The 15342-nt window shown below is 52.0% G+C and overlaps 1 protein-coding gene across 6 annotated transcripts in view; it reads right to left on the bottom strand.

Annotated features, from left to right (window-relative positions):
- Positions 1 to 1711: 1711 nt before the first annotated feature.
- The window catches only part of ACTN4 (actinin alpha 4), a 141595-nt gene continuing 127964 nt past the window's right edge, over positions 1712 to 15342 (bottom strand). For 2 of the 6 annotated variants that reach the window (XM_060257498.1, XM_060257499.1), the window contains exons 17-22: positions 13909 to 14088; positions 12815 to 12961; positions 8051 to 8131; positions 7656 to 7721; positions 6042 to 6200; positions 1712 to 4509 (exon numbers count right to left, since the gene is read on the bottom strand). In XM_060257498.1, the coding sequence (XP_060113481.1) occupies positions 4351 to 4509; positions 6042 to 6200; positions 7656 to 7721; positions 8051 to 8131; positions 12815 to 12961; positions 13909 to 14088 (792 nt within the window). In that variant the 3' untranslated portion in view covers positions 1712 to 4350. The remainder of the gene's footprint in view (positions 4510 to 6041; positions 6201 to 7655; positions 7722 to 8050; positions 8132 to 12814; positions 12962 to 13908; positions 14089 to 15342) is intronic. The other 4 variants (XM_060257500.1, XM_060257501.1, XM_060257502.1 and 1 more) reach the window with 2 other exon arrangements.

The following is a 15342-nucleotide window of genomic DNA, read 5'->3' as shown; positions in this document are numbered from 1 at the left end:
CGTACTTGTAGGGCTACACTGGCACTTTCTGCCAACTCTTCAAAGCTGGGGGGAATGGCTGTCACAGCCACATGCTCTGTTATGCATGTCTTTGTTGGCAAGGTCAAAATTGATGTTTCCATCCCATCCCCTTCCACAATTGGTGCTAAAACTCTCTGTAGCCCTCGATTTGAGCATTTTGCTTCTTATCCTATTCCCCCAAAATTCTCTGGCGCCTTCAAGATCATTTTGCCAGCACAGACAGCCATCTTTGGCACTTGTTTCAGAGCAGGCAACTTAAGAACGTCCTCCAATACAGAAAGATTTCACCGCTGGGCTGAGATTCTTTCCACCAATGAGGAGAGGTTATTTACAAGCTCATCTACAAGTCTCCTTCCATGCCAAGCGCTCCCGTGACAATTTCGAGCGCCAACTCTTCAGTCACTTTTAAGCTCATGTTCTGCAACAAAACACCCCTTTTGTATTTGTGGCTCCACACACCCAGGATCTACCTCTGCCCAACTCGTAATTCCCTGGCCAATTTCTGCTCTCTGCAAATGTCTCGCTAAAATTTTTACCAGCAGTCTTGTGCTGCGGGCATTTTCGCTCTGCAGGATTCATCTTAGAAAGTTTCAATCCCTGCAGCTGTATCTTGACTGTATACCTAAATGGTGGCACATGAACACTAAGGAAACATGAACTATGCCTCGTTTGCCACTTTGTGCGCCGTAGCTACCGAGGTATATCTTGAACTGCTGGCCACAATCCGGACAACTACGAGACACACTCTAGGTTGTACATCCATCCGCGTTTTAGAAATGAGACATTTCATTTGACTTCCTCTCACAGTTGGATTGGGAGCTGCTCTGAACATGTGCGTGTAAAGTGCAGTCAAGCTGCAGCTAACTTGTGAACCAGGGTTTTTAAGGCAAGAGCCACTCAGAGGTGGCTTGCCGTTGCCTGCCTCTGCGTAGCAACTGTGAAGTTCCCTGGTGGTCTCCCTTCCCAGGGTGGTCTCCCCCTAAGCGGGGCTGGCAGTGATTAGCTTCCTAGAGCTAATGAGATCCGGCTAGCCCGGGTCATCCAGATTAGGGCAGAGAGAGGGGGTTTGCTATTGCTTGCCCCTACATAGCAACCCTGGACTTCCTTGGGGGTATCCCATCCACGGACTAACCAGGACCGAGCTTGCTTAGCTTCCAAGATCAGGGTGGTTAAGCCACCCAGGTCAGGACGCTGCTTTGAGACCCTTTGTGTATTGCATGAAAAAAATGTCTATGACCCGTGCTCTTGCCCAAGGAAAGCACACCGAGTCGTGGAATTCAAGCAGGGCTCCTTGGTAGAACCATCAAAAGCATGCCCCTCTTTCTCCTCTACAAAATGCTAGAAATATTAAATGAGAAGAAAATGACACTGGATTTATACCCCCGCCCTCCACTCCGAATCTCAGAGCGGCTCACAATCTCCTTTATCTTCCTTCCCCACAACACACACACCCTGTGAGGTGGGTGGGGCTGAGAGGACTCTCACAGCAGCTGCCCTTTCAAGGAGCTACAGCTGACCCAAGGCCATTCCAGCAAGTGCAAGTGGGGAATCAAACCCGGTTCTCCCAGATAAGAGTCCACACACTTAACCACTACACCAAACTGGCTCCCAGACACTCAGCACACTTAACCACTACACCAAATGAGACTGGGGTGGGGGTGGGAAGGAAAGAACCACACCAGATCAATCATCCTTAAAAATATGACATTTTATTATCTGATTTCCCAAGAGGGAGGGGGGGGCTGGTTCCCCAGTAAAGTGTGGAAGTTTCAGAATAAGTCTTGATGAACGACAGAGACAGACAGAAGCCAGCGACTCCCTATCGGCTGAAACGCCCACCCCTCGCCGTTCCCGAGAGAGAGAGGACGCTCAGTAGCAAATGCAATAAAATAAAACTAAACCTTCTCTGATGGGGTGCGGTGGGGTGGGGAGGGCGAGAGGAGAAAAACCCAAACGGAAAATGACAACAAAAACCATGGAATGACAAAAACAAAACAAAAAAACACCTGTGTGGGAATGTTAACTGATCTCCAGTGCTAAAGGCCCTCAGTAACTTTAACGACATGATGAATAAGACACACGAAATATAACCCCATCTGCAAATATATGATGCTAGATGAATATATATTTAATAATAATAAATCTGGACGTTATTACATTGAAACAGTTTGCTGTGGTTTGGATTTTTTTTTTTTAATTTTTCTCTGCTTTTTAAAAAGTTTTTATTCATTATTTTATTTTTTTAAGAAGATCTCCCCCCCCCCCCCACGCGGGTTTCTCCTTTTGTTTAAATTTTGGTCCTCGGGGAAAAAAACCCTGCACCGTGATGAAGGAAAAAATTACAAAAAAATAGATATATATTTATATATATACGCGTGAAGCAATGAGCTTTTTTTCTTTTTCTTTTTTTTTAAAAGGGTCTGCTCGGAGCGTGGAGAGGAGGAAAAAAGAGAGAAGGAAGACTTAAGCTTTGGGCAAAGCTGTTCTCTTGCCCCGGGAAGAGGGGGTGGGGGTGGAGGGAACAGCTTTGGAGGCACCCCCAAAAAAGAGAGCCAACTATGCTGGGACTCGCTTCATTGGCTCCTGTTCGCTAACTTGATATCCTATTGAAAGGGGTGGCCGACGGTAGCTCTCCAGATATTTTTCTGCCTACAACTCCTATCAGCCCCAGCCGTTGGCCATGCTGGCTGGGGCTGATGGGAGTTGTAGGCAAAAAAACATCTGCAGAGCTACCGTTGGCCACCCCTGTCCAATTGTGTTCTCTCCCTCTGTCGAGAAAAGTTGGGAAATGCGATCACGGAGCTCGCCTTTCGCTTCCAAAAAAGTCATTAAGATTTCCCTTCTAAAGCACCTTTATAGTTAAGATCAACCCCCCCCCCCTTCCTCTTCCATTTCCTAGAGGATCTTCCCCTCCCACCCCCTTCCCACCCACTGTGTATAAAAAGGACATGCTTGGAGAGAAAAACCAATACAAATCCATTCGGGACGTATCTTGCTTCTGAGATTTCGCTTCCAGCAAGGACACGCCTCCCCCAATATACTAGAAATGCGGAGGGGAGGGGAATGGCCAAATAGGACACCCCTCAGCCCAGCCCCCTCCGCGCGCAAGATTCTGCTCGTAAGTAAAAGTGAACCCGTTTGGTGTTCTGCCCTTGATTTTGTGTGTCAGTATTGCTGAGAGAAACTGCGTGTTCTCAACCGTGCGCAAAGGTGAGCGTAGAAAGGAAGGAAGGAGGGAGAACACGGCCCAGAACTGGTAGAAAGAAGCTGGCCGGGGGGGGGGGGGGTGCAAGAGGCCTCCCCGCCCCGTGTGCCTTTTTCCGCTTCCCCCGTAAGCAGGAAGTGAACAGCCGGAAGTGAGAGACGTCCCAGGAAAGGCTCCGCCTCCACCGTAATGTCCCTGGCCTGTGGAAAGGAAAGAGGGAGGCAGGCAGGCGGTCTACCTCTCATCTCTCTCAGGTGCCGAATCAGGTGCCAACTCGTCCCAGCAGTTGAACAACGGAGGTGCATAGAAGGGCATGTGCTGGCCCCCAAAGACGGGGGTCTTGGTGCAGGGACCCTCTTCCTGGTTGAGCAAGCCCATTAGAGGTTGGTGCGGAGAAAGAATCCACACCAGGAAGGCCTTCCCCAAACACTGCCCGGGACAGCCAGTTAAAAGTTCTGGGGTCCCAGTCGTGTGCCCAAAGGAGGAGGCTGGCGCTAGCTTTCCTTCCGAACCTGGGGGATGCAACACCCGCCCCCCACTGCTAGAACGAGGCTTAAATTAAAAAAGGGGAGAGGGAGAGACGGCAAGCCCCGGGAAGGAAAGAACCCAACTCCAGAACGATGTACCCGGCCAAGAGTAGAAAGCAACAGCGATCTGAGCGGGAGTCTGTCACTCAAACCAAAATCTGACCCGCAGCCACCTGCCTTCTCTGGGCTCTCTCTCTTTGCCACCCCCCTTGCCTCCCTCTCCTCTCCATTCCCAAGCAAGGCAAAGTAAAGATGGTCAAGGGAGGAAGGGGGAATCGAGCCTTGCCCCGCCCCCCAGCTCGATGCTAGGAAGAGAGGGCGAAAGGTGAGGCCGTTGCATAGGTAACTGTTCGTAGAATAACGCAGCAAGGACAAGAGTTTCGTAGGCCAGCTCCCAGGTTCGCCCAGCGTGGAGGCAGCTTGCTGTTCTCGGAGAGAGAAGAGGAAGAAGAGCAGGAGGCCGGGCCCCCACTGCGGAAAGAGGGAGTGCGAGAGAGAGAGAGAGAGAGACTGTGTGTGTGTGTTTGTGTGGGGGGAGAGCCCTCCCTCAAAGCGCCAGCGCTTGCGGTTGCTGCCGCCGTCGCTGCCCTCTCCGCCTCACAGGTCGCTCTCGCCATACAGCGCCGTTGAGAAGGACTTGTAGTCAAGGGCTCCGGGGATGGTGTCAGGCCCTTGGTAAGGTGCCATGCGAGCAATGCAGTACTCGGCCTGATCCGGGGGCAGCTCTCGGCGCAGTTCCTCGGCTGTGATGTAGTTCTGCACAGAGAAAGACAACAGAGTGTGTAAAAGAAGTATGAGATGGTGGGTGTGCAGTGGGCTAGAGTTCACTTCTGTATCACCAAAGAGCCCCCCAAATGCGAAAAGCCAGAACGGACGGAAATTTCGTAGCCCGACACGATACTGCCGAACTCATCTCTCAAATGAAGCGAATCCCGCATGGCTAATGCTTTGACGCACCGTTCCATGAGTTGCGTTCTCTTATGCTTTTCTTGGGAAGAGGCAGAATCATCGCTAAATTCCGCAGTACCAGAACAACTCTGCGATCCTGAAGTACTGTGCAAATTAAGCCAATTTCTGTCTTGTAATCTCGGTAAAGTTCTCTGGCTGGGTCAGCTGTGTGAACTCTACCAAGGTGCAGTGCAGGCCCCCAAAGGCCCCCTGCCTCAATCACTGGAAATCCTATTTGGCCCCCTCCCCTTTTCTCAGATCAGCAGTCAAGCTTTCAAGCGCACTGTTGCAACATCTAGGAAAGGGGTATCAAACCCATTTGTTATGAGGGCCAGATCTGATATAAATGGGACCTTGTTGGGCTGGGCCATGTTGGGTTGGGCCGGGTCATGTCAGGCCAGCTGTACAGATTAATCTATACAGGCCATCTGTATAGATTAGGTAGCAGAGATATACATTTATAAACACAATTAAATATATATATATATATATATAAAAACCTCTTAAAAGGTAAAGGTAGTCCCCTGTGCAAGCACCAATCGTTTCCGACTCTGGAGTGATGTTGTTTTCACGACGTTTTCAAGGCAGACTTTTTATGGAGTGGTTTGCCCTTGCCTTCCCCAGTCAGCTACACTTTACCCCCAAGCAAGTTGGGGACTCATTTTACCGACCTCGGAAGGATGGAAGGCTGAGTCAACCTTGAGCCGGCTACCTGAACCGGCTTCCGATGGAATCGAACTCAGGTCGTGAGCAGAGGGCTCCGACCGCAGTACTGCAGCTTTACCACTCTGTGCCACGGGGCTCTTTCAAAAACCTCTTAAAACACAACTTAAAACATCAGCACTCATTGGTCTTAAAGGTGCTTTCTTTGTATTTCTCCCATGGGATCCAGGGAACTGGGCAAAGGAAGCTCTGGCTCTTTCCTTCCTTCCCCAGGGGACTGGGAGGAGAGGAAATGAACCTCAGCCAATAGAAGGAAGAGAGACTAGGCTCAGTAGCTCTGCTGTGTGATTGAGAGCGCTTGGGAAAACAAGCTCTGCTTTCCCCCCTTCCTCCCTGAGGAGCCTCAGCCAATGGAGAAAATAGAGGTTTTATGTAGCTCTGTAGCTCCTGTGCGATTGAGCAAGCCTTGCAAAGCAAGCTGTTATGCTGAAGGAAGCAAGATATAGGGAGAAGGAAGCGGATGACAGCCAGTTGCTTGGGGGCCTGACAGGAGCCCTTGGGAGGCCTGATTCAGCCCCCAAAGTGCATGTTTGACACCCCTGATCTAGGAGGACTGGAAACCTGTTCTCTTGTTCTTGTGCTCAGGCTGCCTTGCCCCCCCACCCCCAGGAGCTCACCTTGTCTCCGGCCAGGACCTTGAAGGAGGCAATGACTTGGTCTGCCGTGTCAGTGTCCGTCGTCTCCCGCGACATGAAGTCGATGAAGGCCTGGAAGGTCACGACGCCGCTGTTGTTGGGATCCACCACGCTCATAATCCGGTTGAACTCTGCATCTCCCTGGGGGCGGGGGGAGAGGAAAGAGGTCTTTCAGACTACAAGCAAGAGACTCCAGCTGCGTGACAGATCTAATGCTCACGGAAGGGCAATCTCAATCTCGTGACACACCGAAGCACCAAAACGGCCCGCGGTTGGAACAACCCACCTTGTGACAGTCCCACGCTAACTGCAGTGAACGTGAAACCCAAGATGTGGCCTTACACTGAATCAGAGCCCTCATCCACCGAGGTCAGTGTGATCTACTCAGAAGGGCAGTTCAAGGTCCCAGATGGAGGCCTTTTGCATCACGTACTACCTGATCCTTTTAATCGGAGATGCTAGGGATCGAACCTGGGACCTTCTGCATGCCAAGCAGATGCTCTGCCACTAAGCCACAGCCCCACACCTAGACAATGAAGCCTGATACAGGGTGGGGCTTCTCTTGCCGGGCAATGGTGGCGAACCCTCTTTGCCCTTCCTCTTCAAGGCTTAATTCAGTCTTCCTGGGGGTGGAAGGGGCGCACAGCATTATGCTGCATGGAAAACGAACGCCCCCTACTGTCCAAGGGTTGTAGGTTTGGTTCTGTAAAGCCCTCCCCCCACACCATAATTGCCATGCCTTTGGCTTGATGAAAAGGGCATCCTGCCACCCTCCAGAATATACATGCAACTCCAGCCCCAGCATCCCAGCCCAGTCTGCTGGTTAACTATCCTTACTTGCGGATTCCAAAGTTGCCAACTTGGAACAGGCCGCATTTTTGGTCTATTAACCGGAAGTCCGTTTCAAGAAGAAGACGACTGCAGCTTTATACCCTGCTCTTCTCTCTGAATCAGAGACTCAGAGCACGGCTTACAATCTCCCATATCTTCTCCCCCCAAAACAGACACCCTGTGAGGTGGGTGGGGCTGAGAGAGCTCTCACAGCAGCTGCCCTTTCAAGGACTACTCCCGCAAGAGCTATGGCTGACCCAAGGCCATTCCAGCAGCTGCAAGTGGAGGAGTGGGGAATCAAACCCGGTTCTCCCAGATAAGAGTCTGCCCTTTCAAGGACAACCTCTGCCAGAGCTATGGCTGACCCAAGGCCATTCCAGCAGCTGCAAGTGGAGGAGTGGGGAATCAATCCTGGTTCTCCCAGAAAAGAGTCCACACACTTAACCACTACACCAAACTGGACCTTTTCTAAAATTAAATCTACATAAGAACTGGTGTTTGGGCATAACAACTTTTTTTTTTTAACCAAATCAACTTGAAATGAAGGTCAACTATGAACCTCCTTCAAGAGGCTGGCTGTTCCACCAACACTTTCCACCCAGAACTCCCGAGTTCCCACAGTCTTTATTCCTCATCATGCCGAAATACCTCCCCGCTCAACTTAGCATGAACCGCAGCAGAAAAGGAAACAAGCACAAGCAAGACTCAGACATTTCAATACTGTAAAGGAAGAGTCTGGAGCCAAGACAAAGGCCGAGAGCGTACCAGGCTGTATCCCGTGGAGATAAGGAGGGCTCGGTAGTCATCGGTATCCATGCTCCCTGTACGCTTCTATTCCGACAGGCCGACAGCAAGAGGAGGAGGAAGGGAAGATGGAAGAGGCATGCAAGGTGAGACGAAGGAGAGAGCAGAAGCCCCCAGGAAGGGAGGAAGGAAGACAAGAGATGCACAGAGAAAGACAGATAAGTCAGTCACAGAAAGTAATCGAGATGCAAGAAAAAACAGGGCACAAACGTCAACAAGGGGGCATGAGTGGACACAGGAGCGGGGAAGGAGAGGTGGGAGAACGACAACGTGGTGAAGGAAGAGAGAAAAGGAGACCACGTTAATTGCGAACGTTCCCCCAAAGTACTGCGCGGGTCAAAACCGGCCCCGGATACCTGTCGGTCATTTTCCACATCGTATCCCAAGCTGATGAGGCAGGCTTTGAACTCTTCGGGTCCCAGAGAGCCGCCATGGTCCTGCCGCCGTGCCAAACACGCACGCACACACGCATGCCAGGGTGAGAGGAAGGGCAAGGGTGCGGCGGGCACATCGAGGGAGTGGAGGAGAGGCCCACGAACACACAGCCAAGGGAGGGGAAAAGAGAGGCAGTTAGTTCAAGGTCGGATGCCTTCGAGGGTTTCCTTCCCACCCCCCCCCCCCCCAATGGAAATATGGACATGTGGAGCTGCCTTATCCTCCACCAGAGCCTTGCACCCTCAAGGTTAGTATTGCCTACTCAGTCTGGCAGAAGGTCTTTCCCATCTTCTCCTGCCTGGTCCTTTTAACTGGAGATTGTGGGGATTGAACCTGGGATCTTCTGTGTGCCAAGCAGACGTTCTACCACTGAGCTACAGCCCCACCTCTTGGGTCTCCAGTTGAGGTCTTTCTCATCACTTCCTGCCTGGTCCTTTTAACTGGAGATGCCAGGGATTGAACCTGGGACCTTCTGTGTGCCAAGCAGACGTTCTACCACTGAGCTATAGCCCCATCTAATGGGTCTCCAGGGTCTCTGGTTGAGGTCTTTCCCATCCTCTCCTGCCTGGTCCTTTTAACTGGAGATGCCGGGGATTGAACCTGGGACCTTCTGTATGCCAAGCAGACGATCTACCACTGAGCTATAGCCACACCTCATGGGTCTCCAGTTGAGGTCTTTCTCATCACTTCCTGCCTGGTCCTTTTAACTGGAGATGCCAGGGATTGAACCTGGGACCTTCTGTGTGCCAAGCAGACGTTCTACTACTGAGCTATAGCCCCACCTAATGGGTCTCCAGGGTCTCTGGTTGAGGTCTTTCCCATCCTCTCCTGCCTGGTCCTTTTAACTGGAGATGCTGGGGATTGAACCTGGGACCTTCTGTGTGCCAAGCAGACATTCTACCACTGAGCTATAGCCACACCTCATGGGTCTCCAGTTGAGGTCTTTCCCATCCCCTCCTGCCTGGTCCTTTTAACCGGAGATGCCAGGGATTGAACCTGGGGCCTTCTGTGTGCCAAGCAGACGTTCTACCACTGAGCTATAGCCCCACCTAATGGGTCTCCAGGGTCTCTGGTTGAGGTCTTTCCATCTCCTTTTAACTGGAGATGCTGGGGATTGAACCTGGGACCTTCTGTGTGCCAAGCAGACATTCTACCACTGAGCTATAGCCACACCTCATGGGTCTCCAGTTGAGGTCTTTCTCATCACTTCCTGCCTGGTCCTTTTAACCGGAGATGCCAGGGATTGAACCTGGGGCCTTCTGTGTGCCAAGCAGACGTTCTACCACTGAGCTATAGCCCCACCTAATGGGTCTCCAGGGTCTCTGGTTGAGGTCTTTCCCATCCCCTCCTGCCTGGTGCTTTGAACTGGAGATGCCAGGGATTGAGCCTTGGACCTTCTGTGTTCCAAGTAGAGGCTCTTCCACTGAGCCACAGCCCCACTTCCTGGCTCTCCAGGTTCTCAGGCTGAGGTCTTTCCCAAACCCTCCTGCCTGGTCCTTTTAACCAGAGATGCCAGGGATTGAGCCTGGGACCTTCTGCAAGCCAAAGAGATGCTCCACCACTGAGCCACAGTCCCTCCCCAACACACACATGAAGCTGCCATATACTGAATTAGGCTGTTGAGTTTATCGAGGTCAGTATTGTCTGCTCTGACTGGCAGCAGCTCTCCAGGGCCTCCGATAAAGGCCTTTCAAATCACCCCCTACTGGATCGTTTTAAACTGGAGAGCTTGGGGGTTGTCTGCAGGCTAACCAAGTTCTCTACCACTGAGCCACGGCCCCTCCCCGTGCTTACTCAGGTGCCTCCCCCTGCTTTCCTAGGGGGTTTGTGAGAAGCAGCAAAAGAACCGGTTATGGGGATTGACTCCATCAACCCAGGCTGGTAGCCACCAGTGTTCCCTCTAAGCTGCAGAGTCTTGTGTGCAAAAATTCTACTTTGTGAGCTACTACTGATCCGGGGTCATTCTTCCTGAGCTGAGACAAAAAAGTGTGAGCTGGAGGCTAAAATTCTGTGAGCTGGCTCACACTAACTCAGCTTAGAGGGAACACTGGTACCCACCAGGGCACTGAGAATCGGCAATTTCACTCATCCCAGAGACCTTGGGAGCCTGGTGCCGGCCTCTAAGAATCATTTTCTGTGGTTCTACCGCCACAGAAGTCTCCGGAAAGGAAGTGCTCAGCAAAACGCCCTTCTGTCTCCTGAAGATGCAGGTCCCACAAGGCCCAGACGCCACCCCAACAGTGGTCATCCATCCAAAGGAGCCAACGCAGGTCAGCCACCAGATTTAGAATGCCTTGGGACACTCTCTGTTCTGCTGGCACCCATTTTCACATTTTGCTGAGAGGCTACAGGAAGTGAGGCGCGCGCACGTGTGTGTGTGAGCAAAGGGGCAGGAATGCACGGCTAATTTGAGGCAAAGACCAAGGTGTGGTCATGGGCAGTAATTAACTGCCGAGCTACTGGGCAGTAAAAACACTGACGTTCCCCTGCAAAGACCGTCCCAACCAGAGGTCTTTGGGAGGGGGGTGCCTTTCCCAGCAGCCAGGAGTTTAACAATCGGTCTTCACACTTTGCAGCCTTACAGGGAATCAGGCATGATAGGGTTACTTACAGCGCCCCAAACAGCTAATGTTTTGCAAAACTGAACACATCGAAGTGGTAATGGCAGCGGTTCCCCCTGTTATCTCCTTGCTCAGAAGGAAATTCGGGTGAGCTGGGGAGGGCGGTGTTTTTTGGGGGAAGTGGGCAGGCCCACGCGAGGATGGGCATTCAGTTGCTCAACCACACAAGCTCGATCAAATGAGGTGCAGCCCCAACATCTCAAAGCATGGAAATGCTGACTGTGGGAACAGGCTTTGAAGAAAGCCGGGGGAGAGGGGAGATGCCTTTTCTCCCATGGATCTATGTTTCGGATTTTCTGCTGGTAATAATAATAATAATAATAAACTTTTATTTATATCCCGCCCTTCCCGCCAGAGCAGGTTCAGGGCGGCTAGAAAGCTGGGAAAGGAGGGAGGAAAAAAGTGGGACTTTTAACTGCATTGGTGGAAGGAAAAGGAAAGGTCCCCTGTGCAAGCACCAGTCGTTTCCGACTCGGGGATGATGTTGCTTTCACAACGTTTTCAGGGCAGACTTTTTACGGGGTGGTTTGCCATTGCCTTCTCCAGTCATCTACACTTTCCCCCCAACAAGCTGGGTCCTCATTTTACCGACCTCGGAAGGATGGAAGGCTGAGTCAACCTCGAGCCAGCTACCTGAAAACCCAGCTTCCGCCGGGGATCGAACTCAGGTCGTGAGCAGAGAGTTCAGATCGCAGTAGTGCTGCTTTACCACTCTGTGCCACGGGGCCGCTTGAGTATTGGGGGGGGGGGAATGACAATATAGGGGTGTCAATGCATTGGACGATTAATGCCCAACCAGGACTGGGAAGACCTGTGTTCAAGTCCCTGTTTCACCATGCAAGCCCATCTTAAGGGCAGCTGCACTCTTTCAACTTGACATAAGGCACAGGATTAGCCTCAGGAAAAGGGGGAAGACAGAAACCCCCTCACCTTGTGCTGGCTGGAGAAGAAGAAGACCGTAGATGTATAGCCCACCCTCCTATGTGAATCAGAGTCTCAGAGCGGCTAACAATCTCCTATATCAGGGGTGGCCAATGGTAGCTCTCCAGATGTTTTTTGCCTACAACTCCCATCAGCCCCAGCCATTGGCCATGCTGGCTGGGGCTGATGGGAGTTGTAGGCAAAAAAAACATCTGGAGAGCTACTGTTGGCCACCGCTGTATCTTCTCCCCCCACAAAAGACACCCTGTGAGCAGTGTTCCCTCTAAGCTGAGTTAGCGTGAGCCAGCTCAGATTTTTAGCCTCCAGTTCACACATTTTTTTCTCAGCTCAGGAGCGATGACCCCAGAGAACACTAGTTGATAGAGGAGCTCACATCTTTAATGCGAGTAGCTCAAACGTAGAATTTTTGCTCACAAGACTCTGCAATTAGAGGGAACATTGCCTGTGAGGTAGGTGGGGCTAAGAGAGTTCTCCCAGAAGCTGCCCTTTCAAGGACAATTCTTGCGACAGCTACAGCTAACCCAAGACCATTCCAGAAGCTGCAAGTGGAGAAGTGGGGAATCAAACCCGGTTCTCCAAGGTAAGAGTCTGCACACTTAACCACTATATCAAACTGGATCTCTGGAGGAAGGGCAGGAGAAGGCAATAAGTGATATTGCGGTCACATGTTATCAGTAAGGCCAATGAATGATAAGCATGTAAGAAGAGCCCTGATGGATGAGACCAACAGTCCACCTAGTCCAGCAGGGCATCTTCTGGGCATGGAACAGATGTCACTGGGGTGTGTGTGTGTGTGGGAAGAGGTATGTGTGAATTTCCTGAATTGTGCAGGGGGTTGGACTTAAGATGACCCTGAAGATCCACTGCAACTCTATGATTCTATGGTTCATATTCTTATCATTCATCATCCTTATTGATTATATGAAAGACCAAGATCACAAAGGGTCCTCAGGGACTCTAACCGGAACTAACAGGACCTCTTTTGGCAAAGGCCGAGATGGTGGCCGGTGGAAGGATGAAGCCACCAAGACACGCGTGGGGTCGGGGTTCTGCTACCCGCCACTCCAGCACAAGGCTGCCATCCCATTCCCCCACCTCACCCCTGCACGTAACCCGGCCCACCTTGTCGAAGTGGTTGAAAGAGGCCCGGAACTCCTGCATTTGCTCCTGGCTGATCCCCTTGGCGTCCCGGGTCAAGATCTGGTTCTCCACCTCGTTGCTGGTCCGCGCAATGGTGGTGAGGAGCTGCTCCCACCCGACACGGATGTGCTGGGGAAATGAAACGGGACTGGTGAAAAGGGGGACATGGCGGCCCAGTCCACAGCAGTCTTTTAAGAAGAAGATGATATTGGATTTATATCCCGCCCTCCACTCCGAATCTCAGAGCGGCTCACAATCTCCTTTATCTTCTCCCCCCACAACAAACACCCTGTGAGTTGGGTGGGGCTTAGAGCAGGGGTGGCCAACGGTAGCTCTCCGGATGTTTTTTTTTTGCCTACAACTCCCATCAGCCCCAGCCAGCATGGCCAATGGCTAGGGCTGATGGGAGTTGTAGGCAAAAAAAAAATCTGGAGAGCTACCATTGGCCACCCCTGGCTTAGAGGACTCTCGCAGCAGCTGGCCTTTCAAGGACAACCTCTGCCAGAGCTATGGCTGACCCAGGGCCATTCCAGCAGCTGCAAGTGGAGGAACGGGGAATCAAACCCAGTTCCCCCGGATAAGAGTCCGCACACTTCACCACGACACCAAACTGGTTCTCCAGTTTGATGCTGAAGAAGATGAAGACTGCAGATTTATACCCTACCCTTCTCTCCAAATCAGAGTCTCAGAGCGGCTTACAATCTCCTATATCTTCTCCCCCCACAACAGACACCCTGCGAGGTGGGTGGCGCTGAGAGGGCTCTCACACCAGCTGGCCTTTCAAGGACAACCTCTGCCAGAGCTATGGCTGACCCAAGGCAATTCCAGCAGCTGCAAGTGGAGGAGTGGCGAATCAAACCCGGTTCCCCCGGTTAAGAGTCTGCACACTTAACCACTACACCAACCTGGCTCTACACCAAAAGGTGCTGCTTGCCTCTTGCCTTTCGCTGCCGCTACACACAGACCCACCACGGCTACCCATATAGACCATAGAGAAGTCCTTTGCCCGACTCACTCCTGAAACCGAGTCTGGGTAATTGATGGCTTGCCCCTCTCCGCTCCCTGCTGGCCCGTACCTCCATGGTGTAGTTGGTGTGCTTGTTGTCGAAAATGAGGGCCTCCTGGATGAGCTGGTGCTGCTGCTCCAGGAGGTCAATGTTGGGCTTGTAATCCACGATGCTCTGCTCGTACTGCTTGAGGTGGTTCAGCTGGTCCTCCAGGGTGCCGTTCATCTCGATGGAGATGCGCCCGATCTCCTGGTGAGAAGGGGGGAGAGGGGAAGAAAACCACGAGTCGGGCTTCACTCACCGGAGAAACGCAGACGGCCCAGGAGGCTGCTGGCATCCCTCTGGAAAAATACCCAGGCTACCCCCGATCCTGTGAGGTCTCGAAAGCTAAGCGGGGTCAGTCTTGGGTTAGCGCTTGGTTGGGAAACCACCAAGGAAGGCCAGGGCTGCTGCGCAGAGGCTGGAAAGGGCAACGGAACTCTGATTTCTCTGCCCTGAGCCGGGCTAGCCTGATCTTGTCAGATCTCAGAAGATAAGCAGGATTGGCCTTGGATGGGATTTGGATGGGAGACCACAAAGGAAGTCCGGGGTGGCTACACAGAGGCAGGCAACGGCAAACCCACCTCTGTATGTCTCTGGCCTTGACCTGAATGGCCCTGGTGAGGAGGAGGAGGAGGAGGAAGGAGGAGGAGGAGAAAGAGGAAAAGGAGAAAAAGAAGAGGAAGAGGAGGAAGAGGAAGAAGAGGAGGAAGAGGAAGAAGAAGATTGGATTTATACCTCACCCTTCATTCAGAGTGGCTCACAATCTCCTTTCCCTTCCTCTCCCCACAACAGACGAGGTAGCTGGGGCTGCTCCAAGAACCACTCTTAAGCAGAACAGTTCTGAGAGGGTGGTGACTGACCCAAAGTCACACCAGCAGGTGCAAGTGGAGGAGTGGGGAATCAAACCCGGTTCTCCCAGATAAGAGTCTGCGCTTAACTGCTACACCAAACTGGCGCTCTCCAAACAGAATCCAAACTGGAGACCGCCGAGGAAGTTCAGGGTTGCTGGGCAGAGGTAAGCAATGGCAAACTGCCTTTATTTTGACTCTTGCTTTGCCCTGGATGGCCAGGCTAGCCTGAGATTGTCAGTTCTCAGAAGTGAAGCAGCGTCAGCCCTGGTTAGTACTTGGATGGGGGACCACCGAGGAAGTCCAAGGTTGCTACGGAGAGGCAGGCAACAGCAAAGCCTCTTCTGCTCATCTCTTGCCTTGAAATCCCTAAAGCAGGGGTGGCCAAACTTGCTTAATGTAAGAGCCACGAGACACGCACATCAGATGTTTGAGAGCAACAAGACACGCACATCAGATGTTTGAAGGCAGGCAGGAAGGAAGGACAACAAATAGATGGGGAGGGGAAGGTAGAAAGAAAGCAACTTTAACTCTAAATGCCTTCTCCAAGCTGGCCTATAGGGCAGTGGGGGCTTTGAGAGCCACGCAATGTGTGTGAAAGAGCCACATGTGA

This window comes from Heteronotia binoei, chromosome 17 (genome assembly GCF_032191835.1).
Source record: "Heteronotia binoei isolate CCM8104 ecotype False Entrance Well chromosome 17, APGP_CSIRO_Hbin_v1, whole genome shotgun sequence".
NCBI classification, from domain to species: Eukaryota; Metazoa; Chordata; class Lepidosauria; order Squamata; family Gekkonidae; genus Heteronotia; species Heteronotia binoei.
This window is presented reverse-complemented; position numbering and strand designations above follow the sequence as displayed.